Below are 24,618 nucleotides of genomic sequence, written 5' to 3'. Positions count from 1 at the left end.
AGAAACCCAATGGAAAGAGAAACCTAGCGCCTTTGTGGATGAAGAAGCAAGATGACTGAGGTGCTAGATTTCTTCTTGCAGGGACGTATTGGTTTGAATGGAAAGGTATTAAAATAGTATACACATATCTGTTGAGGCCTGGTCTGAGGAGGAGGGGGAACCCTTTGGTGAGACCTTATGCTCTTGAATTGGAGTCTGAATTAGAGCCCATTACTTCTGTAGTGCCTCAGGAAGAAAGTAGTAGTTCCATGGATGATGGGAATTGGCTTACAGACAGAGGGATTCTAGGTGTCAGACAGATAGTGTCTCCATGGGAAAAAGGTTTCTTAAGCTATCTTCTTTGGTTGTTCTGTGTGGGTGCAATGTTGTAATTTCAGGAGAAATTCCTTGAGCTTCTCGGTAGGAGATTTTTGCCTTGGTTTCATGTCATGTTGTTCTGTTTGTGATCAGGGAATCTCATTTGGATACAGAAATATTTACCTTTTGAGGACTCTGGCTTTATTCTCAGTGCTGGACTTTGTTTATTGCTGCATCAAATAATACTATGACTGTGGGATATATTTTGGAATGACTTTTGAATCCTGTACTGTGGATGTACATTTGTTTTGACCTGTTCTGTATACCTTGGAATTACTTTTGTATCGTTTACCAGGTCAATCATCCTTTACAGAGAATTCCAAACTCCAACATATTCCAAAATTGTCCACAAGAGCAGCTGAGATAGGTCACTTTTACTTCTGATGGGTCAGTCTACAGCAGTGTTTCTCAACCTGAGGGTCGGGACCCCTGTGGGGGTCATGAGGGGGTGTCAAAGGGGTCACCAAAGACCATCAGAAAACATAGTATTTTCTGTTGGTCATGGGGATTCTGTGTGGAAAGTTTGGTCCAATTCTATCGGTGGGGTTCAGAATGCTATTTCATTGTGGGTGAACTATAAATCCCAACAACTACAACTCCCAAATGGCAAGGTCTATTTTCTCCAAACTCTACCAGTGCTCACATTTGAGTATATTGAATATTTGTGCCAAGTTTGATCCAGATCCATCATTGCTCGAGTCCACAGTGTTCTCTGGATGTAGGTGAACTACAACTCGAAAAACTCAAGGTCAATGTCCACCAGACCTTCCCAGTATTTTCTCTTGGTCATGGGAATTCTGTGTGCCAAGTTTGATTCAATTCCATCACTGGTAGAGTTCAGAATGCTCTTTGATTCTAGGTGAAGTATAAATCCCAGCACCTACAACTCCCAAATGACAGTATCAATCCCCCCAACTCCACCAGTATTCAAATTTGGGTGTATTGGGTATTGGTGCCAAATTTGGTCCAGTGAATGAAAATACATCTTGCATATCAGATATTTACATTACGATTCATAACAATAGCAAAATTATAGTTGTGAAGTAGCAACAAAAGTAATTTTATGGTTGGGGGTCACCACAACATGAGGAACTGTATTAAGGGGTCATGGCATTAGGAAGGTTGAGAACCACTGGTTTACAGAAACCTTGTTCCATGCACACAACAATTAAAATATTGCATAATGTTACTTTCGGGCTATGTGTATAAGGTGTATGTGAAATATAAACAAATTTCACGCTGGGTCATATCTCAAAGATATCTCATTAGTTACATATATACAAATACAGGTAATCCAATATCTTAAACATTTCCAGTTCCAAGCATATCACAGAAAAGATATTCAACCTGTATTGTTTTCATTATTCTTTTTGTATTTCAATTCTATTCCATCAAATAGGTTTTGAAATGCAATATTATAAACCACCTGGGGAACTTTCATAGAATCATAGGATAAAGAATTGGAAGAGATCACTCCAACCTTAGTCACGAAAAGTATAACAGTAGTGCTCTCATAAAGAAAGAAATATTTTGAAAGAGGAATGTTTACAAGACAGAGATACTCCTGGTCAGTCATATGGCTGAACAGGGTATAGGGTTACAGCCTGTGCTGGGTGGGGTTACACTCCCTTGAAGACATGGGTTCGCAGCTTGGGAGTTCTCCTGGATTCATCACTGAGCCTGGAATTCTAGGTCTTGATGGTGGCCAGGGAAACTTTTGCATAATGAAACCTTGTGTGCCAGTTCCACCTGTACCTTGAGAAGCCAGACTTGCCATGGTGGTCGATGCTTTTGTTATATACTGAATAGACTACTACAACACGCTCCTTTGAAGACTGTTAGGAAGCTTCAAGAGGTCCAACAGGCGGCAGCCAGATTGACCACCAGAGGGGTATACAGGGAGAAGACTTCCCTCGTATTGCACTAGCTCCACTGGCTGCCAGTCTGCTACTGAGCGCATTTCAAAGTGCTGGCTTTAGCCTACAAAGCCCTAAATGCTACCCCTCTATTCTGCTCTGGTTAGACCACACCTGGAATATTGTGTCCAATTCTGGGCACCACAATTCAAGAGTGATATTGACAAGCTGGAATGTGTCCAGAGGAGAGCGACTAAAATGATCAAGGGTCTGGAGAACAAGCCCTATGAGGAGCGGCTTAGGGAGCTGGGCATGTTTAGCCTGAAGAAGAGAAGGCTGAGAGGGGATATGATAGCCATGTATAAATATGTGAGAGGAAGCCACAGGGACGAGGAAGCAAGCTTGTTTTCTGCTTCCCTGGAGACTAGGACGCGGAACAATGACTTCAAACTACATGAGAGGAGATTCCATCTGAACATGAGGAAGAACTTCCTGACTGTGAGAGCCGTTCAGCAGTGGAACTCTCTGCCCTGGAGTGTGGTGGAGGCTCCTTCTTTGGAAGCTTTTAAACAGGGGCTGGATGGCCATCTGTCAGGGGTGATTTGAATGCAATATTCCTGCTTCTTGGCAGGGGGTTGGATTGGATGGCCCATGAGGTCTCTTCCAACTCTTTGATTCTATGATTCTATGAAATGGTTCCAGCCCAGCTTACCTGTCCAAATGTATCTCCCTCTATGATCCTCCTTGGAGGTTAAGATCTTCTGGGGAGACCCTGCTCTTGGTACCACCTCCTACACAGGTGTGATTGGTGGGGACGAGAGAAAGACCTTCACCTGTGGAACTCCCTCCCTAGCAAAATTAGATCAGCTCCTTCCCCTTGGCCTTTAGAAAGAAATTTAAAAATCTGGTTATGGGACCAAGCTTTTGGACAATAATTTTCAGTGCAATCAGTGATTATGGAATAGTGCAATGACACCTGGAACGGCCTTGGATTATGATGTTGGACTGCGTGGTTTTAATTATTGGTTTTAATGTTGATATGTTTTTAACTTTTTTGGTTTTGATGTATATATTATTTTATTGCATGTATGTTATGTGGCATTGAATTATGCCTATTCATAAAGCTGCTCTAAGTCCCCTTCGGGATGAGAAGGCCAGGATATCAATATAGTAAATAAATAAATACATACATGGATTTGCTCAGTATTTGTTGTCCCCCTCCAATCTACTCAAGCAGATAGCAAAACATCACTCTACTGAGCGTCTTCTTGAAATGTGGGAGCTTTCAGACTTTTTGAGAGCAGCATATAAAATACATCAGTGTAAGTCTACAAAGTGGAAGGTAAAAGGAAGAGGGGCTGACCAAGGGCAAGATGGATGGATGGCATCCTTGAAGTGACTGGACTGACCTTGGGGGTGGTGACGGCCGACAGGGAGCTCTGCCGTGGGCTGGTCCATGAGGTCACGAAGAGTCGGAGACGACTGAACGAATGAACAACAACAAGTCTACAAATGTTTCCCATAGGACACTGGCTGTTCCCACCAGTCTCTACACACACAACATTTATTTATTACTTTTCTCATGAAGATGTTACACCTTTATCTTCTCAGTGGCTGCTCCCAAGTCCTGATTCTCCTTTCCCATCCCTGCTTTCTTTTTGCAGACAAGTAAAAGTTTTTCTATTCTGATAGGCATTTGATAAGAGGTTATATAAGGCTTGCCTTATACAATGTGCTGGATGTTGTCAATTGTTATGCTGGGATGTGTTTCAATGATTTATGTTTTAAACCTGGTTTCAATTTTTTTGTTTTGATCTTTTGCATCTTGTAGCTATTTAACAATTGTTGTAAAGCCACCCTGAGTCCCCCTCTGGGGGTGAGAAGGACGGGTACAAATACGCAAAATAAGAAATGAATAAACAAACAAACAAACAAACAAACAATGCCTTTTTTCATTGCTGAGTTTGAATCTGGGGAAAAGATGGCATAGAAATATATATCACGAGTAAAAAAATGTTTCTCGCTCCATCTGTAGAGATTATGAAACATTTCTGCAGATCCAGTGAAAGTAATTTAAATAAAACAATAAGCAGTAGGATGCACTGCTTTAAACTATTTGGTCCTGCAGGAGGGAATCAATTATTTAATCAATGTTTTCCCCGTTGTTCAGTTTACAAAGATGTTGCAGGAGGGAGAAGCCTCCACCCTCACACGTCTTTTTTCCTCTATTTGAGGATAAGGCTTGAAAAAGGAAAGTGGCTTAAGGATTTTTTTAAAAAACCAAGAAACTTTGTTGAAGTTTGAAAACACTCAAAAAGTAACTTTCTAGTTATTTTTCTAGTATTATTTATATTCCTACCCAAGATTAAAAGTAAAACATTTTGGTGACTCAAATGTTAACCCTGTTTCTGGGCATATTTGACCTCCTGATTCCAAAAATTGTGCCAGTTTTCCCCTGTTGTTTCTACTTTTTGAGATACAGAACTATGAATTGACACCTTCGCACTCATGCAAAATCATGATAACAGTATCTAAGAAATCAGAGCTGATATGATCTATCCAATGCAATTTTTTTTAAAATCAGTGCCCCAAAGAACCTAGGAACAGACCTAAAAACCAAGACACCAGCATGTTTTTGTTGGGCTGTGTAATTGTTATTGCACTGTTTTCAAAGTTGAATCATGAGCTTCCAACATGCCAAGGGTTTCCTTTTGCTGATTACAGGTGGACAGAGAGAAAGAGGACCACCCTTTCCTGTGCCCAGCAGTTGGTTTTCATCCTAAGGAACCCTGCAGGAAGCAAAAGTTTTCTGTAAATAGCTGGAAAGCCCAATAGATCTGGATGGCTGGATGTGGACTCCATGGTGTGGCTGATGAAAAATGGTGTCTTTTCCTCCACCCAACTGGAGAACATATACATTCATCTTATTATTACTCCAACCAGTCTTGGGGCCCATCTACACTGCAGAATGAATGCAGTTTGACACCACTTTAACTTATGATTCAGTGTTATGAAATCCTGTGAGTTGCAGATTTACAAAGTCTTTAGCCTTCTCTGGCAAAGAGTACTAGTGCTTCACCAGACTACAACTCCCAGGATTCCATAGTATTGAGCGAGCCATGGCGGTTAGTGGTGTCAAACAGTATTAAATCTACAGTATAGATGCACTCTTACTCTGATGAAATTCCCCAAACTCCTCTCACTCTGGATTTAAATTATTCGTGTAGACTGTATACTAGTTATGTTCTATCTTAGGTTATTAATTCTAATATACGAAGACCTTATCCATGTCATATTTTCTGGGATAGCAGTTTGGACACTGATCTGGATCTATTTGGGGGGAAATCAAGGCTGGTGTGCCCATTTTAACCCTTTGGGGTGATATATTTTCGGGATCCTAGGAATTGAGGCACTAGGACAGGTCCAGTTTACGATCTTCCCTGTCTTACCTTCAGGTGACTGGGGATTATATCATGTCTTCTACCCATGTGAATCCCATGCAATAAGCCTCTCTCCAGCTATTGGGCTGGAAGCAAGTGTCACTGGACAGAAAGCTTTGCTCCAATAGCTGGAGAGCAAGCTTTGCTTTGCTCTCCAGCTATTGTGCTGGACGCAAGTGTCAGCAAGGCTTGAAGAGCAGTCAACAGTAAAGTTTCTGGTCGCTTCTGGAGAGAGTCCAAAGTGGAAGGCTCAAACCCAGAACCTCAATCAATGGCTGATACAAAATGAGAGACTCCCCCCTGGGCACACAGAAAACTGGGCGACTTGGAAGGCGCTGAACAGACTGTGCTCTGGCACCACGAGATGCAGAGCCAATCTTAAGAAATGGGGCTACAAAGTGGAATCCACGACATGCGAGTGTGGAGAAGAGCAAACCACTGGCCACCTGCTGCAATGTAACCCCTGCCACATGCACCATGGAGGACCTCCTTGTGGCAACACCAGAGGCACTCCAAGTGGCCAGCTACTGATCAAAGGACATTTAATCAACTACCAAGTTTGCAAACTTTGTGTTTTGTCTGTTTGTTTGTTTTGTTAAAAATGTAATACAACTGTCTGGTTGCTCCTGACACTATAAATAAATAAATAAATAAATACCAGTAAAGTTGTAGCCACTTCAACTCTGGGCAACATTTTGTTGATGACATAGGTGCACTAAAGCGTGATATTTACATGTTTATACCTTTTCCCCCTTAAATGGTCTACAAGAGCTATTTTATTGTCTTGTCCTCTCTGAAGTTGGTGAGAAAGGCTTTGGTAATCCAGATGGTAAAGATAAGGCTGAATTGTGCCCTGAAGGAAAGAAAAATGAGGGTTCCCTCCATCTGTGAGCAAACCCCAATTTTTTTCCCCTCCCATAAGCCAAGATCAGCTCTTTCTTTCTCAATTGAATTACCTCATTTGACTCTTAAGCAGCAGACAGTCCCAGGGCTTAGCCAGAGTCAGGGAAGGACATGGAACTTCATGGGTGCTTATAATAGGATTTCTGCTGCTGCCTCCTATGTTTGTTAATGATCTTTCATCAAGCCAGCAGTAGTAGCAGCAGCCTACAAGCGGAAATGGATACAAGAAGAGTCAATTGTGAGCTGTAATGGCTTTAAAAGGGATTAGAGCTGGCATAGCCAAGATGCCCCAGTGCACAGCAATGTCTATGTTCAGACTTCACTGTGTTGAGTGGGGAGTTCTGATCAGGAGTACTTTTTAAATACAATACAATCCCAGTATCCACAGGAGCTGGATCTACACTGCTATATAATGCAGTTTGGATCTCTATGATATGGTCAGCATGCTCCCATATAATGCAGTTGACCATATCATGGAGGTTCAAACTGCATTATATGATCATATAGAGCAGAAGTCCTCAAACTTTTAAAACAGAGGGCCAGGTTACAGTTCCTCAAACTGTTGGAGGGCCGGATTATAATTTGGAAAAAAAAACCATGAATGAATTTCTATGGACAGTGCACATATCTTATTTGTAGTTCAAAAAACCATTTAAAATCAATACAATAATTAAAATGAAGAACAATTTTAACAAATATAAACTTAGTATTTCAGTGGGAAGTGTGGGCCTACTTTTGGCTGATGAAATAGGATTGTTGTTGTTATTGTTGTTGTGTGCTTTCAAATAATTTCAGACTTAGGTTGACCCTGAGTGAGGGCTGGGTAAATGACCTTGGAGGGTGTGTCTGGCCCTCGGACTTTAGTTTGAGGACCCCTGGTAAAGAGCCAGCCAAGGGAAACATTCCTGAATCTACCATAGAATCATGTAACCAAGCAACACCTAACGAAATGAATGATTTCCAGCACAAGTTACCATAATGTCTTGCTGGAGGGATCATGCCGTACATTTAAATGCTTTGAATGTAATGTTCATGCTTTTTGGCTGGGGGTTGGACTGGATGGCCCATGAGGTCTCTTCCAACTCTATGATTATATGACTCTATGAAATATAAAAATATATCATTCCAGTTTGGTTATATGTGGACCAGTCCAATGTTTAGGAAATCAGCTTTATCAGCAACTCTATGCAGATGAAGTATTATATTTATGCTCATGTGCGTGCCAACAGAACTTGCATTCAGAAATGGCCTCTGAAAACATAAATGACTGGATAGGGACAGTTTTGCCTGAAAGTTATATTCAGTTTGTCCTTCAAGGCACTCCACTTAGTTCAACTAATAATTCTTTATTGGACATTACTATGAGTTAGTTGGCTTTATATGCTGCCTTTCTTCCAAATAACTCAGATATTCTCCACTTCATCTTTCCAAGAACTCTTTGAGGTATGTCAAACTACGAAGATGTGATCATCCCAAGCTACATCAAATGAGCTTCAGCGGGAAGGTAACGGCACTCCATGCAGTCATGACAGCCACATGACTTTGGAGACGTCTATGTTAAATGCCAGCTCTTCAGCTTAGAAAGGGAGATGAGCACCACTTCCAAGAGTCAGACACGTCTGGACTTTATGCCAAGGGAAACCTTTACCTTTACCTTTTATTGCTATTATACATCATACAACAAAATTAAATGCCAACCCCAATAACATTATATATGTACAAACTGTAAAACAAAGCACCCATCCTTCCACATTCTAGGGTGGCTGCAACTAAGATTGACACAGCCAGAATTGAATGGCAACTGTGGTATTACATGCCAGAGCACATCACAAATGCAATACTGGAGTACATTCCCAGAATCTGGGGAGTCCAAATGGCTAAGTGTCTCCCTCCCTTTTGGAAAGGAAGGCAGCTCTCTCATCACAAAAGATGCTACCACAACACATCTCAACTTCATAGACCCTCTAAATCCACCACTCTCTGAGGCAGTTGAATAGCTCTTACAGTGAAGAAGTTCTTCTTCATCTTGAAGTGGAATTTCTTTTCTTTTATTATGAATCCTTTGACTCTTTACTCAAGTTTCCCAATTTCCAAAGAAGATTGCCCCATCTTCCAAATGGCATCCTTTTGAATATTTAAGCATGGCTACATGTCATCTCTTAACCTTCTTTTCCCTGGGATAAACATATCCAGTTCCCCAAGCAGGCATGGTTGCCTGATCTTTGTCCATTTTGCTTGGCTTTCTCTAGGCAGATTCAGCTTGTCAATCTCCTTCTTGATTTGTAATGCCCCGAACTGGATACAGTATTCCAGGTGAGATCTGACCCAAAGAGAGTGGCACGAATACCTCCCCTGACCTGGGCATTATACTGCTATGGATGAACCTAGAAATGCCTTGGTCCTTTTGGCCACCACATCACACTACTAACTCACCCTTAACTTACAGTCTATTAAAAGCCCTAGAGCCTTTTCAAAGGACATGCACTGCTTTTATCCATCCTGCATTTGTTTATTACCTTTTTCCTGTCTAAATGCAGTAGCTTACATTTAGAGTCTTTCTAAGTGCCTCCCTCTCTTATGGAAAGGCAAGCAGTTCTTTTATCATGAAAGATGTGTACAAGAGTACACTCCAACATCACAGAATTCTGAAGTCAAACAAGCAAAGTGCCTTCCACTTTCTGAAAAGCAAAAGCAAACAAATAAAAAAGACAACCTAGGTATTTACAATGTCAAACATCAGTTTTCTCTGATGTGTTTTTCTTGTCAATAGCAGCACTACTATAGAACTGGTATCACAGTGTTGCACCATTGCCAACAAGATCAACTTTTTTGCTGCTGGATTGCAAAGGGGGACTATATGTTGCATAATCCTGATTTTAACTATGTCTTTCACCCTCAAAACACTAAATCCCTCTGCTAGGGGACATAAATGTTGTCACAATTTTATCTCAATGTTAGCAAATAAAATTGCTACTTTGAAGTGGTTCAAAGTTGTGCAACAACATGTTGATCACTTTTTCTCAATCTGCGGGTCAGGATTTCTGAGGGATCAGGAGGGGTTTTCAGAGGGGTCACCAAAGACCATCAGAAAACATATATTTCTGGTGGTCTTAAGAACCCCTTTGGCAGAGAAGGCTGAAGATTTCTCTACCTGTCCTTCTCTTCCTTTTTGGAAACAGACGGCAAATCTTCCCACCAAAAGCCTTCCTCTACTGTGATTGGCCAGCCTCTCAGCCAAGGGGAGGGCTGTTTCTGAGACTCCAAGCAGGGAGGGGAGAGCAGGCAGGCTTGGCACATGGCAGCATGGTGGCGAGGGAGAGCATGTGAGGCTGGAAGCAGACTTGCACCATGGGGGTTCTGTGTGGGAAGTTTGGCTCAATTCTATCATTGGTTGCATTCAGAATGCTCTTTGATTGTAGGTGAACTATAAATCCCAGTAAATACAACTCCCAAACACCAGTATTCACATTTGGGAATAATAATAATAATAATAATAATAATAATAATAATAACTTTATTTTTATACCCCGCCTCCATCTCCTCAGAGGGACTCACAGTGGCTTACATGGGGCCAAGCCCCGTCAACAGTTAAAAATATAACATATACAAAATACAGTCATTAACATAAGCAGCATTATAACAACAATAAAACAAGCATATATTGTTTACATATATTGAGTATTCATGCCAACATATATTGAGTATTCATGCCAAGTTTGGTCTAGATCCATCATGGTTTGAGTCCACAGTGCTCTTTGGATGTGGGTGAACTACAACTCCAAAACTCAAGGTCAATGCCCACCAATCCCTTCCAGTATTTGCTGTTGGTCATGGGAGTTCCGTGTGCCAAATATGGTTCAATTCCATTGTTGGTGGAGTTCAGAATGCTCTTTGATTGTAGGTGAACTATAAATCCCAGCAACTACAACTTTGAAATGACAAAATAAATCCCCCCAAACTCAACCAGTATTCAAATTTGGGTGTATCGGGTATTTGTGCCAAATCTGGTCCAGTGAATGAATATACATAATTCATATCAGGTATTTACATTATGATTCACAACAGTAGCAAAATTACGGTTATGAAGTAGCAACGAAAATAATTTTCTGGTTGGGTGTCACCACAACATGAGAAACTATTAAGGGGTCATGGCACTAGGAAAGTCGAAAACTACTGATGTAGATAATCTGGTATCGACATAATCTAAAACTCAATGTAAGGGAAACAAGAGGAAGGGAAAGAGTATGGAAATAACATGGATTTATTCATAGAGAAAATATATTCACAGTTGAAAGTGAGTATCTCAGTATTCCAAACAATGTTATCTCTCTAACAACTCACTTTGGGGAGCAAATCATTGCTGTGAGTTTTGTCCAATACATTATCATTTTTTATTGTGTTAGAAGCAAATTGAGAACATACAGCAAGTCGCTTCTAGTGTGAGAGAATTGGCTGCCTTCAAGGATGCCCGGATGTGTTACCATCCTATGGGAGGCTTCTTGCATGTCCCCTCATGGGAAGCTGGGGCTGACAGATGGGAGTTCACCCCATCTCGCAGATTCAAACCACTGACCTTCAGGTCTTCAGATCAGCAGTTCAGCCAGCACAAGGGTTTAACTCAGTGTTTCTCAACCTTCCTAATGCCACGATCCCTTAATACAGGTTGTGGTGACCTCCTACTATAACATTATTTTCCTTGTTATTTCATAACTTTAACATTTACATTACTTAATAAGGTAAATATCTGATATGCAGGATATATTTTCATTCACTGGACCAAATTTGGCACAAATACCTGAATAATGGTGGGGATGGGGGGGGGGGATTGATTTTGTCATTTGAAAGTTGTAGTTGCTGGGATTTATAGTTGACCTACAATCAAAGACCATTCTGAACTCCACCAGTGATGGAATTGAACCAAACTTGGCACATCGAACTCCCATGACCAAAATAAAACATTAGAAGGGTTTGGTGGGCATTGACCTTGAGTTTAGAGTTGTAGTTCGCCTACATCCAGAGAGCACTGTTGACTCAAACAATGATGGATCTGGACCAAACTTGGCAGGAATAGTCAATATGCCCAAATGTAAACACTGATGGAGTTTGGGTAAAATAGAGATTGACATTTGGGAGCTGTAGTTGCTGGGCTGTATAGTTCACCTACAACCAAAGGGTATTCTGAACCCCACTGACGATAGAACCCCCACACAGAACCTTCATGACCAACAGTGACTGTGTTTTCTGATGGTCTTTGGAGACCACTGGCACCCCCCTCGTGACCCTCCCAGGGGTCCCGACCCCCAGGTTGAGAAACACTGGTTTAAACCATTGTGCCACTGTGGCTCCAGTATATTATCAATGATAACTTAGATCTCAAATGTTGATGGAGTAATTCACCCACTCTGAGTTTTACTCTGAAATTTAACAATGTTCAGGTTACCAAACTCACTAAGGATTAGAGTCTGTCCCTTTGGTGTTCAAAGGTGTTAGCCAAGGGCCAAGATCTCAACCTCCCAATTAGTTTGGTACCGTGGACACCTCCTTTACATTTTTAGATTCAAGCTCAGAGAAAATTAACCACCCCACTGCTATTTGAGCTATAACCTATCATTAATAATTTATCGGAGTAAACTAAGTTTCTGCCAGTAATTATTTACCTCCTAGTGTCAGATTCATCCTCTTGGAGAACATCCTTGAAGACCAAAGGAGCAATCCAAAACTCTTAACCCAATAAATGGAAAATTTAGAACCAATTCACCATCTCATGGATAGGGAGGCTTGCTAGTCATTGCTGTACACATCATTTTTGCTTAGTCTAAAACTGCAGGAGGCATGATGCCATCCTCAGGTCTTCTCCTTCTTCATGGGAAAGATTTTGCAACAAGATAGCCTCCCTTTGTGACTTTCACAGACTGTAATCCATTCTGCGTTTCTTTATTTCAAAACAAAAGGATGAAATTCCACCCATCCGCTGTGACCTTTCTCCACGTCTTTGCTCTTCACCTGGTAGGGCTTAAGAGATTACACCAAGTGCTTAATAAGAGATTCTTCGGCTCAAGTCTCTCTTGAAATGCCATTGTCATTAACCTACAATCAAAGAACATTCTGAACTCCATCAACGATGAAATTGAAACAAACTGGGCACACAGAACTCCCATGATCAACAGAAAATACTGGAAGTGTTTGGTGGGCATTGACCTTAAGTTTTGGCTATTAATATCAGCCATCCAAGATTTGTTCACCTACATCCAGAGAGCACTGTGGACTCAAACAATGATGGATCTGGACCAAACTTGGCACAAATACTCAATATGCCCAGATATGAACACTGATTGAGTTTAGGGGAAATAGCCATTGACATTTGAGAGTTGTGGTTGCTGGGATTTATAGTTCATCTACAATCCAAGAGCATTCTGAACCCCACCAACGATAGAATTGGACCAAACTTCCCACACAGAACCCCCATGACCAACAAATAATACTGTATTTTCTGATTGTCTTTGATGATTATTTTGACACCTCCTCGCAACCCCCCCCCCAGGGGTCCCTACCCCCAGGTTGAGAAATGCTGTGTTATAGGTTCTGAACCTGGACATAGGAGAGGGATATCAGTGCTTGAGACATGCCAAATTTCAGTAGTGGCTGTTAGTGTCCATATTAGAAGAATCAATTCTGGGTTTTAGCCTGAATGCCAAGAAACCTACTGAAGGTGTTGAATCAATTTTGGGAAATAGGATATGCCAGTTTATATAGTTCCTTTAAAGTTCAGACTGAAACTGAAAGCGGATTCATTGTGCCAATGAAAAATAAGCCATTGCCAAATTGCTCAGATTGTTTGTCACACCTCTGTTCTTATGCTTTACAGTTAATACCCACATCACCACGGAACCTATATGGCTCCTCTTAACCATGGCTGGAAGAAAATGGCCTTTTTTGGAACTTGCTAGGTCCTCCAGATCATTCTATGGTACGCTTCCACCAGAAGTTACCACAGAGTTGGTCTGGAGGAACTAGCATATTCTGAGACATATATCTCAAGGAATTTCTATCTTCTCCAATGAAACTCTACCATATGCTGGGACTGAACATCAATAGCTACATTAATGTTTTCAGGAAACCAGAGTTAGACTGGGATTGTATCCTCATGGAGATGGGGGGTCGTACTATTGTATGTACACGTACATCTGGATTTTCTTCCAAGGAACTCAAGGCAACATGGTGTCTATTATTGTTGTGTGACTTCGAGTTGGCTTTGATTTATAGAGACCTCAAGGCAAGAAAGCATAGGAGTTTCTTGGCAGGATTTGTTCGGAGGGAATTTGTCTATGGTTTCCTTTGAGGTTGAGAAAGTATCATTCAGTGGGTTTCCCTGGATCCTGATCAAGGATTTCAACACTTGTCTTTGGGACTGTAATATCGTAATGCCACAACATAACATTATCATACTGGCTTTCAAATTAGGAATAATAATAATAATAATAATCATCATCATCATCATCATCATCATCTTTATTTATATTCAGCTCTATCTCCCCAATGTGACTCAGAGAGGATAACAAAATGCATATGTGGCAAACATTCAATGCTATTATACAATTAACAACAAAAACAGACAGTACACAGACAAAGGCAAAGGCTTTCCCCTTCCATCTCCGGCATCTGGAGGTTGTGCTCAACTCCTTCCATGGGGAGGTACTCTTGTTCCATTTTCCATGCCGAGGAACCTGTTATCCGTAGACACCTTCTTGATGAATTGCCGGCATGTCTGCATGGGTGCCTTTTACCTCTCCGCCAAAGTGGAACCTATTGATCTACTCATATTATTGTTTTCAAACTTCTAGGTAGCTAGGACTAATGGCATGAGCTCACCCCGACCCACAGTTTGAACTACCAACCTTCTGGTCAACAAGATTTTCTGCAGCTGGCAGTTTAACCCATTGTGTTACTGTGGCCCCATATAAAGAAGTCAACTGAACCTCTGTCAGGAAAGATTTCCATGGGGAAGGATCAGTTACTGAGAAGTCTCTCTCTACATGTTATTGTTACTGTTGATGATATATATAAATAAGAGCCCTGTATTCATGAGGGATACATGAATACAACCCAACCAGACCAAGTTTATCTAAAACTGTTGTTACAATCATTACATTAGCTTACTTTTGGTTCCAGCATATCACAGGAGGACCTAGAGAGGTATTCTCTATTGTAGCTTCCAGGGGAAGCATACCATTGAATATCATAAAGGGTTGGGCAGCTTGGGTAAACCTGTGTATAGTATATTTGCATGTTGTGTATATAGCACATTGATTGATGTGGACACTTTAGATGTAAGTGGCATATAAATGTTCTTTTTCAAAAAAAACCTTTTAAATCACACCCTTCAAGCACAGACAGAAATGCGCACAAACATATCTGAACAGGAAGTCAACCTAATTAAATACAATGGGGCTTGCTTCTGAGCAGACCTGTATAGCAGGCATGGGCTGCTAACTTGGGGGTTGCATGGCAGGTCAGAGTGAGGTGGGTAGATGGGCTAGGAGGGAGGTCTCCCCAAGTTCCCTCCCTGCCCTTTCATCCCCTTCCTCTTTTCTTTCAGAGGCAAAAAGTGAAGGAAAGGCAGGAACCATTTGGATACCAAAAGCGTTGGCCTTGGTCAGGATGGACAGGAAAGAAAAAGTGTATCCATGAGACCCCATGTTGTCTATTCCTGATATAGAATCCTAGAGCTGGAAGAGACCCCCAGGAGCCATCCAGTCCAACCCTCTGCCATGCAAGAAGGCACAATCAAAGCACTCTCGATAGACAGCCTCTGCAGAAAAGCCTTCAGAGAAGGAGCCAGCTTATGCCACTCTCCAACAGCTCTTACTCTCAGGAAGGTTTTCATAATCTTTTCAGTCATAACTCTTTCCCAGCCATTTGAAACCATTGCTCCCTTGTGCCCTGGTCTCTAGAGTAGCCCAAAGTCAGTCCCTCCTCCTCCTCCTCCTCCTCCTCCTCCTCCTCCTCCTTAATGGGACACCCATTTAAATCTTGAAACATGGTTCTCATGTTCCCTCTTCTCCCAGTTAAACATCCCTAAGGAGGAAAGGAGGAAGGAAAAAGAGAGGAAAAAGAGGGAGGAAGAGAAGGGAGGGAGGGAGGGAGGGAGGAAAGAGAGAAGGAAGGAAAGACAAAAGGGAAGGAGGGAGGGAGGGAGGAAAGAGAGAAGGAAGGAAAGACAAAAGGGAAGGAGGGAGGGAGGGAAGGTAGGAGGAAGGAAGGAGAGAGAGAGAATGAGAGAAGGAGGGAGGGAAGGAGAGAGGGAGGAAGGAACGAAGGAAGGAAGGGTGGAAGGGAAGGATGGAAGGAGAAAGAGGGAGGCAAGGAAAGAAGGGAAGGAAGGATGGAAGGCAGAAGGAAAGAGAAGGAAGAAAGGGATGAAGAGAAGGGTGGAAGGAAGGAAGGGTGGAAGGGAAAGGAGGGAGGGAGGAAAGAGAGAAGGAGGGAAAGACAAAAGGGAAGGAAGGAAGGAGAAAGAGAGAGTGAGGGAAAGAAGGAGGAAAGAGAAGGAAAGAAGGATGAAAGGGTGAAAGGGAAGGAGGGAGGGAGGGAGAAAGAGGTAGTTAAGGAAGGGAAGGAGGAAAGAAAGAGGGAAGGAAGGAAGAATAGGATGAGAGAGAGGAGGGCCTGAGAAACGAGCCCAAGGGTTCGTATTTGGCCCCCAGGCCTGGGTTTGTCTCTACCTACTGTATAGGATTGACTTTGAAATCTGCTAGCTACAAGGCAACTTTAAGATTGTTTCAGAGTTGTTTGTGGCAAACTAATGGCAAACTAATGGCAAACTTCTGTAATTTATCACCATCGGTTGAGCATATATAACCCAAGATGGTGCAAAAGCCAAACATTGTCACAGAAAAGATGGGAACTTTCTTTCAAAACCTATATCAGAGCTTGGAAAAAATATCTCTGGACTGCAACTTCCAGACTTTCGTGGTGTGTTCAGGGAGATTCTAACCAAAAAGTCACTTTCCCAACTTTGCAAAGTTCTCAAGAGGGAAGTCCGCCATCCTTTCATGCTCTAATTCAAGGCATGCTGGAGCTGTCTACCGACTAAGTGCTGGAGAAACCACACCGGCTCCCTTTCATTTGCAGAGCCTGCAGTTAAGAAAAGCTCCCTGCAGAGGGAGAGTTTCGCAAACACTCCCAGAACTGCACAGCAATCGGTTTCTAAGTCAGCATCCAAGCGCGCTGCTGAGCGAGAGCAATCTCAGTCGCTCCATGCCACCAGATTTTTGAAAATTCCAAGTCAAACACTCCAGTCTAGCGGTCAGTATTCTGGATTTACATCAAGCCCCTTTATTAACAGACATACAGCAATTCCCTGCCTGTCAACCAGAGAAGTCCCCCAGCAAGCGGCCAAAAGGTAACTTTTCTGAGCTCTGTTCTTAAAGCCTTAGTAAGCCAAAGTTTGAAACACACTGTGCTGTAGAATGGATGGGGTTTGGCACCACCTGTAGTTTTAGAAGGTCTTTAAACCTTCTCTGCCCAAGAGTGCTGGTGTCTCACCAAACTACAGATCCCAGAGTTCCATAACACTGAGCCATGGAGGTTAAAGTTATGTCAAACTGCATCCATTCAATAATTTAAACAGCCCTGCAACCTATCTCAAAACACACTCCACACTGGGGTTCAAAATGCACACTATCCAAACAACCTTCAAGACCAGAGTTCGGACGTATTTGGGTTTTTGTTTTTTTGTTTTTTTAGGTTACAACTCTCATTACCATCTTCCCTGGGAAGTGCTGGAAAATATCCAAGCCTAGTTTCAGATTGATGAAGATGGTTCAGTCCAACGTTTTTAGGTTTCAAACCTGAACTGATGCATCTACAACCTTTTTTTTTTATCAGTTTGGTTATTTGGGGTGCTGATTCAGAAAATTGCATTGGATAGACCACATCAGCTCTGTTTTCCAGTTGAGATCTGAAGTGGAAACTTCAGGCACATTTGTTTGTTAGTGGGTCAAATCTGCTCTTAATCATGCTTGGAGCAAAGCCATGGCAATCAATGAGACTTATGATAGTCACAAGTCCCTCTGTTTGCAATGCATGACTAAATCTGTCTTCCAAACACAGTCCTTTGAAAAGAATGATTGCCCTCAAAGTTTTCTCTTTTTCCTTATGCCCTGTTCCTCCTCTTTTGCATCTAGAATTAATACAGTTTGATGCCGCTTTGACTGCCATAGCCCAATGTTACGGGATCCTGGGAGTTGTCGTTTCACAAGGTCTTTCCCTTACTCTGCCCAAGCACCCAAACTACAGCTCCCATTATCTCAAAGGCAGTTAAATCATGACATTGGAATATGCATTGTTGAAGGCTCTCATGGCCGGAATCACTGGGTTGCTGTGAGTTTTCCGGGCTGTCTGGTCATGTTCCAGAAGCATTCTCTCCTGATGTTTCTCCCACATCTATGGTATCTTTAGAGGTTGTGAGGTCTGTTGGAAACTAGGCAAGTGAGGTTTCATAGAATCATAGAATCAAAGAGTTGGAAGAGACCTCATGGGCCATCCAGTCCAACCCCCTGCCAAGAAGCAGGAATATTGCATTCAAATCACCCCTGACAGATGGCCATCCAGCCCCTGTTTAAAAGCTTCCAAAGAAGGAGCCTCCACCACACTCCGGGGCAGAGAGTTCCACTGCTGAACAGCTACATCTGTGGAATGTCCTGGGTGGGAGAAAGAATTCCTGTCTGTTAGAGGCAAGTGTGAATGTTGCAATTGGCCACCTGAATTAGCATTGAATGGCCTTGCAGTTTCAAGGTCTGTCTGGTGGAATCCTTTGTTGGGAGGTGATTGGCTGTCTAGAATTCACCTGTTTTTGAGTGGTTTCTTTATTTACTGTTTTGATTTTAGAGTTTTTTTTAAATACAGGCATGTTATTATTTATTTATTTACCGTATTTATATTCCCCCCTTCTCACCCCGCAGGGGACTCAGGGCAGATTACAATGTACATATACATGGCAAACATCCAATGCCATAGACACCCAACATATATAGCCAGATTTTGTTCATTTTGATTGTTTCCTCCTTCATGGACCACTCTAACAACTAACATATCAGACTACACAGAGGAGCCATTGAAATCTACAAGAAGCATGTGGACAATTTCAACAGGAAGGAGGAAACCATGAAAATGAAGAAAATCTGGCTACCAGTATTAAAAAAACTCTAAAATGAGGACAGTAAATAAAGAACAACACTCAAAAAACAGGGGGATTCCAGGCAGGAAACAATCGGGGCCAGCTAATCACCTCCCAACAAAGGATTCCCCCTAGAAGGAATCAGCCAGACCATGAAGCTGCAAGGCTATTCAATGCTAATTAAGGAAGCCAACTGCCTCCAGCAGACAAGAGTTCTTCCTCCCACCCTGGACTTTCCACAGATATATAAACCCCACTTGACTAGTTTCCAACAGACCTCACAACCTCTGAGGATGCCTGCCACAGATGTGGGCGAAGCATCAGGAGAGAATGCTTCTCTCCATACAGCCTGGCAATCACACAAAAACCCAGTGATTTCAGCCATGAAAGCCTTTGACAATACAAAAGAAACAATCTTCATTGGGTTGCTGTGAGTTTTCCGGACCTCACAAACTCTACGGATGCGTGCCACAGATGTGGGCGAAACGTCAGGAGAGAATGCTTCTGGATATGGCCGTGTACCATAACAACCCAGACAATACAAAGGAAACATTTTTCATTGGGTTGCTGTGAGTTTTCCGGACCTCACAAACTCTGAGGATGCCTGCTATAGATGTGGGCGAAACGTCAGGAGAGAATGCTTCTGGAACATGGAAAACTCACATCAACCCAACATTGGAAGAGACTCCGAAGAGTTCAACCCCATTCTGCTATCCAGCAAGGCACAATCAAAGCACTCCCGACAGATGGCCACCCAGAACTATTCCCAACTCTGAGGAAGTTCTTCCTAGTCTTGTGGGTTCCTCTCTCTCTCTCTCCCTCTTGGTTCCTTCACCTGAATTCCTGAGCTTGCGGTTCTTGAAGACGGAGAGGATGACGAGCAGGTTGCCAACGATGTCGACGACGGTGGTGAAGATCAGCACTCCGGACAGCGCCGGGGCCACCCAGCCCGGACGAGGAGCCGCCCCGCCGGCCGCCGTCGTCGCTGCCGCCGCCGCCGAAGCCCCTCGCCCCGCCGGGAAGCCGCCGCCGCAGCAGTTCCTCAAGGAGCCATTCTCCAGCATGGCGGGCGGGACCTGCTTCGGCACCGCTTCGCTCGGGGAGCGCGCCTGCCTCCACGCACTGCCCGGCACTCGTGCTCCGACAAGGCTTTTAATGCCGCGCGGCCCACTCCTCGCGCCCCGCCTCTTTGCCCTTAAAAGGAGAAAGGGGGCGTGGTTTTCTCCTCCTCCTCCGCTTCCCCGTCCTCTGGCCCCGCCTCTCTACCCTTAAAAGGAGAAAGGGGCGGGGAGTTCTACTCTTTAGCCCCGCCTCTTTGCCCTTAAAAGGAGAAAAGCGCGGATTTTCCTTCGCTATCTCTAGCTCCGCCTCTTTGCCCTTAAAAGGGAAAAGGGGCGGGGCGTTATCCTCCTCAGCTTTCACTGTGCTCTAGCCCCGCCTCTTTGTCCTCAAAAGGAAAAAAAGGCAAGGCGTTTTCCTCCTACTCCGCGGAACGGTTCTCTAGCCCCGCCTCTTTGCCCTTAAAAGGAGAAAAGGGCGGGGCGTAGTATTCCGCCTCTGCCCAGTCCTCTAGCCCCGTCTCTTTCCCTTAAGAGGAGAAGGGCGGGGCTTTGTCCTCCTACTAGCGTCCTCTAGCCCCGCCTCTTTGTCCTTATTAGGAGAAAAGGGCGGAGCGTTATTCTCCTCCGGTCCCTAGCCCCGCCTCTTTGCCCTTAAAAGGAGAAAGGGGCGTGGCGTTGTGCTCCTCCGCTGCCCAGTCTTCTAGCCCCGCCTCTTTCCCTTAAGAGGAGACGAGCGGGGCTTTGTCCTCCTACTAGGGTCCTCTAGCCCCGCCTCTTTGTCCTTATTAGGAGAAAAGGGCGGGGCGTTATTCTCCTACTCCTGTCTCCTAGCCCCGCCTCTTTGGCTTAAAGGCGAAAAGGTCGGGACGTTGCTCTTCTCGGCTGCCCGGTCCTCTAGCCCCGCCTCTTTGTCCTTAAAAGGGAAAGGGGCGGGGCTTTAGAGAATAAGGGCGGGGCGTTACTCTGCTACTTCGGTCCTCTAGCCCCGTCTCTTTGCCCTTAAAAGGGAAATGGGCGGGGCTTCAGATAACAAGGGCGTGGCGTTGTCTTCCTGACTGTGAGAGCCGTTCATCAGTGGAACTCTCTGCCCTGGAGTGTGGTGGAGGCTCCTTCTTTGGAAGCTTTTAAACAGAGGCTGGATGGCCATCTGTCAGGGGTGATTTGAATGCAATATTCCTGCTTCTTGGCAGAATGGGGTTGGACTGGATGGCCCATGAGGTCTCTTCCAACTCTTTGATTCTATGATTCTATGATCTACTCTGGTCCTCTAGCCCCGCCTCTTTGCCCTTAAAAGGGAAAAGGGCGGGGCTTTAGCTTCTTTCAAGGCGACAATGCAAATGAGCGTGTATTGAATAAAGAACCCCCGCCCCTTCTATTCCAGGCTCCGTCCCCGTCACTTTTAGGTTTTGGGTTGCTGTGAGTTTTCCTGGCCCTGTTTCCCCAGAAGCATTCTCTCCTGACATTTCACCCACTTTTTATGCCTGCCCTGTTTGGCATAAGTCTGCCCATGCAATGCAGCTGAACTTAGCATTGAACGAAACATGCAGACTGATCACAGGATGTTTTAAACCTACACCTGTTGATAAACTCTACAAGCTAGCTGGCATTGCCCCCCTCCCCATGTACGATGGGAAGTTGCTTCTAACTGTGGGTGAGTTTTTCTAGCCATGTTTCCCCAGAAGCATATTCTCCTGTCATTTCACCCACTTTTTATGCTTGCCCTGTTTGATATAAGTCTGCCCACGTAATGCAGGTGAACATAGCATTGAACGAAACATGCAGAATAATCACAGGATGTTTTAAACCTACACCTGTTGATAAACTCTACCAGCTAGCTGGCATTGCCCCCCTCCCCATGTGTGATGGGAAGTTGCTTCTAACTGTGGGTGAGTTTTTCTAGCCATGTTTCCCCAGAAGCATTCTCTCCTGACGTTTCACCCACGTTTTATGCCTGCCCTGTTTGGCATAGGTCTGCCCACGCAAAGCAGGGGAACATAGTATTAAACGAAACATGCAGAATAATCACAGGATGTCTTAAACCTGCATCTATTGATAGACTCTACAAGCTAGCTGGCATTGCCCCCCCCCCCCCCCCCCCAATGTGTGATGGGAAAATGTGGAGGCCGTGACAGACTTTGTATTTCTAGGCGCAAAGATTACTGCAGATGCAGACTGTGGCCAGGAAATCAGAAGACGCTTACTTCTTGGGAGGAGAGCAATGTCCAATCTTGATAAAATAGTAAAGAGCAGAGACATCACACTGGCAACAAAGATCCACCTAGTCAAAGCCATGGTATTCCCTGTAGTCACCTACGGATGTGAGAGCTGGACCTTAGGGAAGGCTGAGCGAAGGAAGATCGATGCTTTTGAGCTGTGGTGTTGGAGGAAAGTTCTGAGAGTGCCTTGGACTGCGAGAAGATCCAACCAGTCCATCCTCCAGGAAATAAAGCCCGGCTGCTCACTGGAGGGAAGGATACTAGAGACAAAGTTGAAGTACTTTGGCCACATCATGAGGAGACAGGAAAGCCTAGAAAAGTCAATTATGCTGGGGAAAGTGGAAGGCAAAAGGAAGAGGGGCCGACCAAGGGCAAGATGGATGGATGGCATCCTTGAAGTGACTGGACTGACCTTGAAGGAGCTGGGGGGGGGGGTGACGGCCGACAGGGAGCTCTGGCGTGGGCTGGTCCATGAGGTCACGAAGAGTCGGAGACGACTGAACGAATGAACAACAACAACAACAAAACTCCAATCCTCTTCCTATTGGAAAGCTTTTTAATAGAGAGGCTGCCCACTTTTCTAGCCCCGCCTCTTTGTCCTTAAAAGGAAAAAAGGGGCGGAGTCACCTCCTCCTCACGCACAGTAGATTAGAACTAGAGAAGAGGAAGAGTGGGAATCGAGGCCCCGCCCCCGACTCCTCCCACTTCTTGCCCCGCTCGCGTCGAATACAGAGGCCACGCCCACTCTCCGCTAAGTCACGCCCCTCTTCTTTCTGGCCCCTCCCCGGAAGTCTTTAAAAGGAAGGCGTGGCCATATCACTCATCCAAGTGCCCTTCCCATTCGCTGATTTGGCCCCGCCTTTTTGTCCTTAAAAGGAGAAAAGGGGCGGGGCCTTAACCCTCCTCCACGTGCGCTCCAGCCTCAAAAGAATGAGGATGCCCGGCCTCTTTGCTAAGGCACGCCCTCCTGCTCCTGGCCACGCCCACATCCATATAGGGGAAAGGGGGAGGAGCTCCATCGCTGATACACGCGTATTGGCTGCGTTTGCTCTAGGCCACACCCCCAGGGGGCGGAGCTGCTTGACTATAAAAGGAACGTTCCGGAGAGAGGTTTCTTTTACGTTGGCCGCCTCTGTGGAAGGAGGAGGTTGGCCAAAGAGGAGGCTGGGCATACACTCCCACACAGACGCCGTCACGCGTGGATTACTCACCGGATTAGCAGTGTGGACAAGGCAGGACTGAGGAGGAGGAGGGCGGCAGGCGTCTGTTGCGGAGGAAGGGGAACGCCTGGCGAAGTGGAAGAGACACAGAGACCATCATGATAGACATATCTTCCTATATCCAAAATCTCTCCCCATCAATGGGTGGGATAAATTTGCTATCAGTCTGGCACATATCATTGATACATGGTGTCCAAATAGACCTTCAAACCAAATCTTTTCATTTTTCTCCATTAGGAAAGTTCACAGGCAAGAGTATAAAAGCAAATAATAATAATACATTAGATTCTCATTAGAGCACAATTGAAGGGAGATGTTGACAAGCTGGAATGTGTCCAGAGGAGGGTGACTAAAATGATCAAGGGTCTGGAGAACAAGCCCTATGAGGAGTGGCTCAAAGAGCTGAATTCTCTTCCTTTTTCTCCATTAGGAAAGTTCACAGGCAAGAGTATAAATGCAAATAATAATAATAATAATACAAATAATACATTAGACTCTCATTAGACCACAATTGAAGGGAGATGTTGACAAGTTATAATGTGTCCAGAGGAGGATGACTAAAATGAGCAAGGGTCTGGAGAACAAGCCCTATGAGGAGTGGCTCAAAGAGCTGAATTCTCTTCCTTTTTCTTCTTTAGGAAAGTTCACAGGCAAGAGTATAAATGCAAATAATAATAATAATAATAATAATAACCCTAATAATACATTAGACTCTCATTAGACCACAATTGAAGGGAGATGTTGACAAGCTGGAATGTGTCCAGAGGAGGGTGACTAAAATGATCAAGGGTTTGGAGAACAAGCCCCATGAGGAGTGGCTCAAAGAGCTGGGCATGTTAAGCCTCGAAGAGAAGGCTGAGAGGAGACATAATGGGGGCCATGTATATGTGAGAGGAAGTCACAGGGAGGAGGGAGCAAACTTGTTTTCTGCTGCCCTGGAGACCAGGACGTGGAACAATGGCTTCAAAGTACAAGAAAGGAGATTCCACCCAGGCCTGTAGCCAGGGGGTGGTTTTAGGGGTTCAACCCCCCCCCCCCCGAAAATTTTCAAGTTAAAAAAAACCTAGTTTACTCATGAATTTTAACCAGTTAACCAAATCCCCATGTTAAGTCTATGGGATGCAAAAAATTAAAGAGTCCCTCCAGAATTGCAAGCACTATCTCAAGCAAATATTGATAATTTATTCACACTGTCAGTACTTGCAGCAATAGCCGATGTAGCAAAGCAACCAAGTTGGGTTGGGGGTGGGGTGGTGGTGAATGCTCTCATTAAGGAGGCCAGACTTGGTGGAGGTGGTTGACTGGGGTGGAGCTACAGGCTATTGAAGGCTACTCCCCTCCCCCTGCTGTGTTCTTTGCTTCAGCGTGAGCTAGGAGGCAGGTTTCA

At 44.1% G+C, this 24,618-nt stretch overlaps 1 protein-coding gene across 1 annotated transcript in view; it reads right to left on the bottom strand.

Moving 5' to 3' along the window:
• The window catches only part of MTNR1B (melatonin receptor 1B), a 64,498-nt gene extending 44,655 nt beyond the window's left edge, over nucleotides 1-19,843 (bottom strand). The window contains exon 1 of the mRNA XM_060771114.2: nucleotides 19,570-19,843. Coding sequence (XP_060627097.2) covers nucleotides 19,570-19,798 — 229 coding nt within the window. The 5' untranslated portion in view covers nucleotides 19,799-19,843. The remainder of the gene's footprint in view (nucleotides 1-19,569) is intronic.
• Between the last annotated feature and the right edge of the window lie 4,775 nt (nucleotides 19,844-24,618).

This window comes from Anolis sagrei, chromosome 3 (assembly GCF_037176765.1).
Source record: "Anolis sagrei isolate rAnoSag1 chromosome 3, rAnoSag1.mat, whole genome shotgun sequence".
Classification (NCBI taxonomy): domain Eukaryota; kingdom Metazoa; phylum Chordata; class Lepidosauria; order Squamata; family Dactyloidae; genus Anolis; species Anolis sagrei.
The sequence above is the reverse complement of the archived record's forward strand: the minus strand, read 5'-3'. Positions and strand labels throughout refer to the sequence as shown.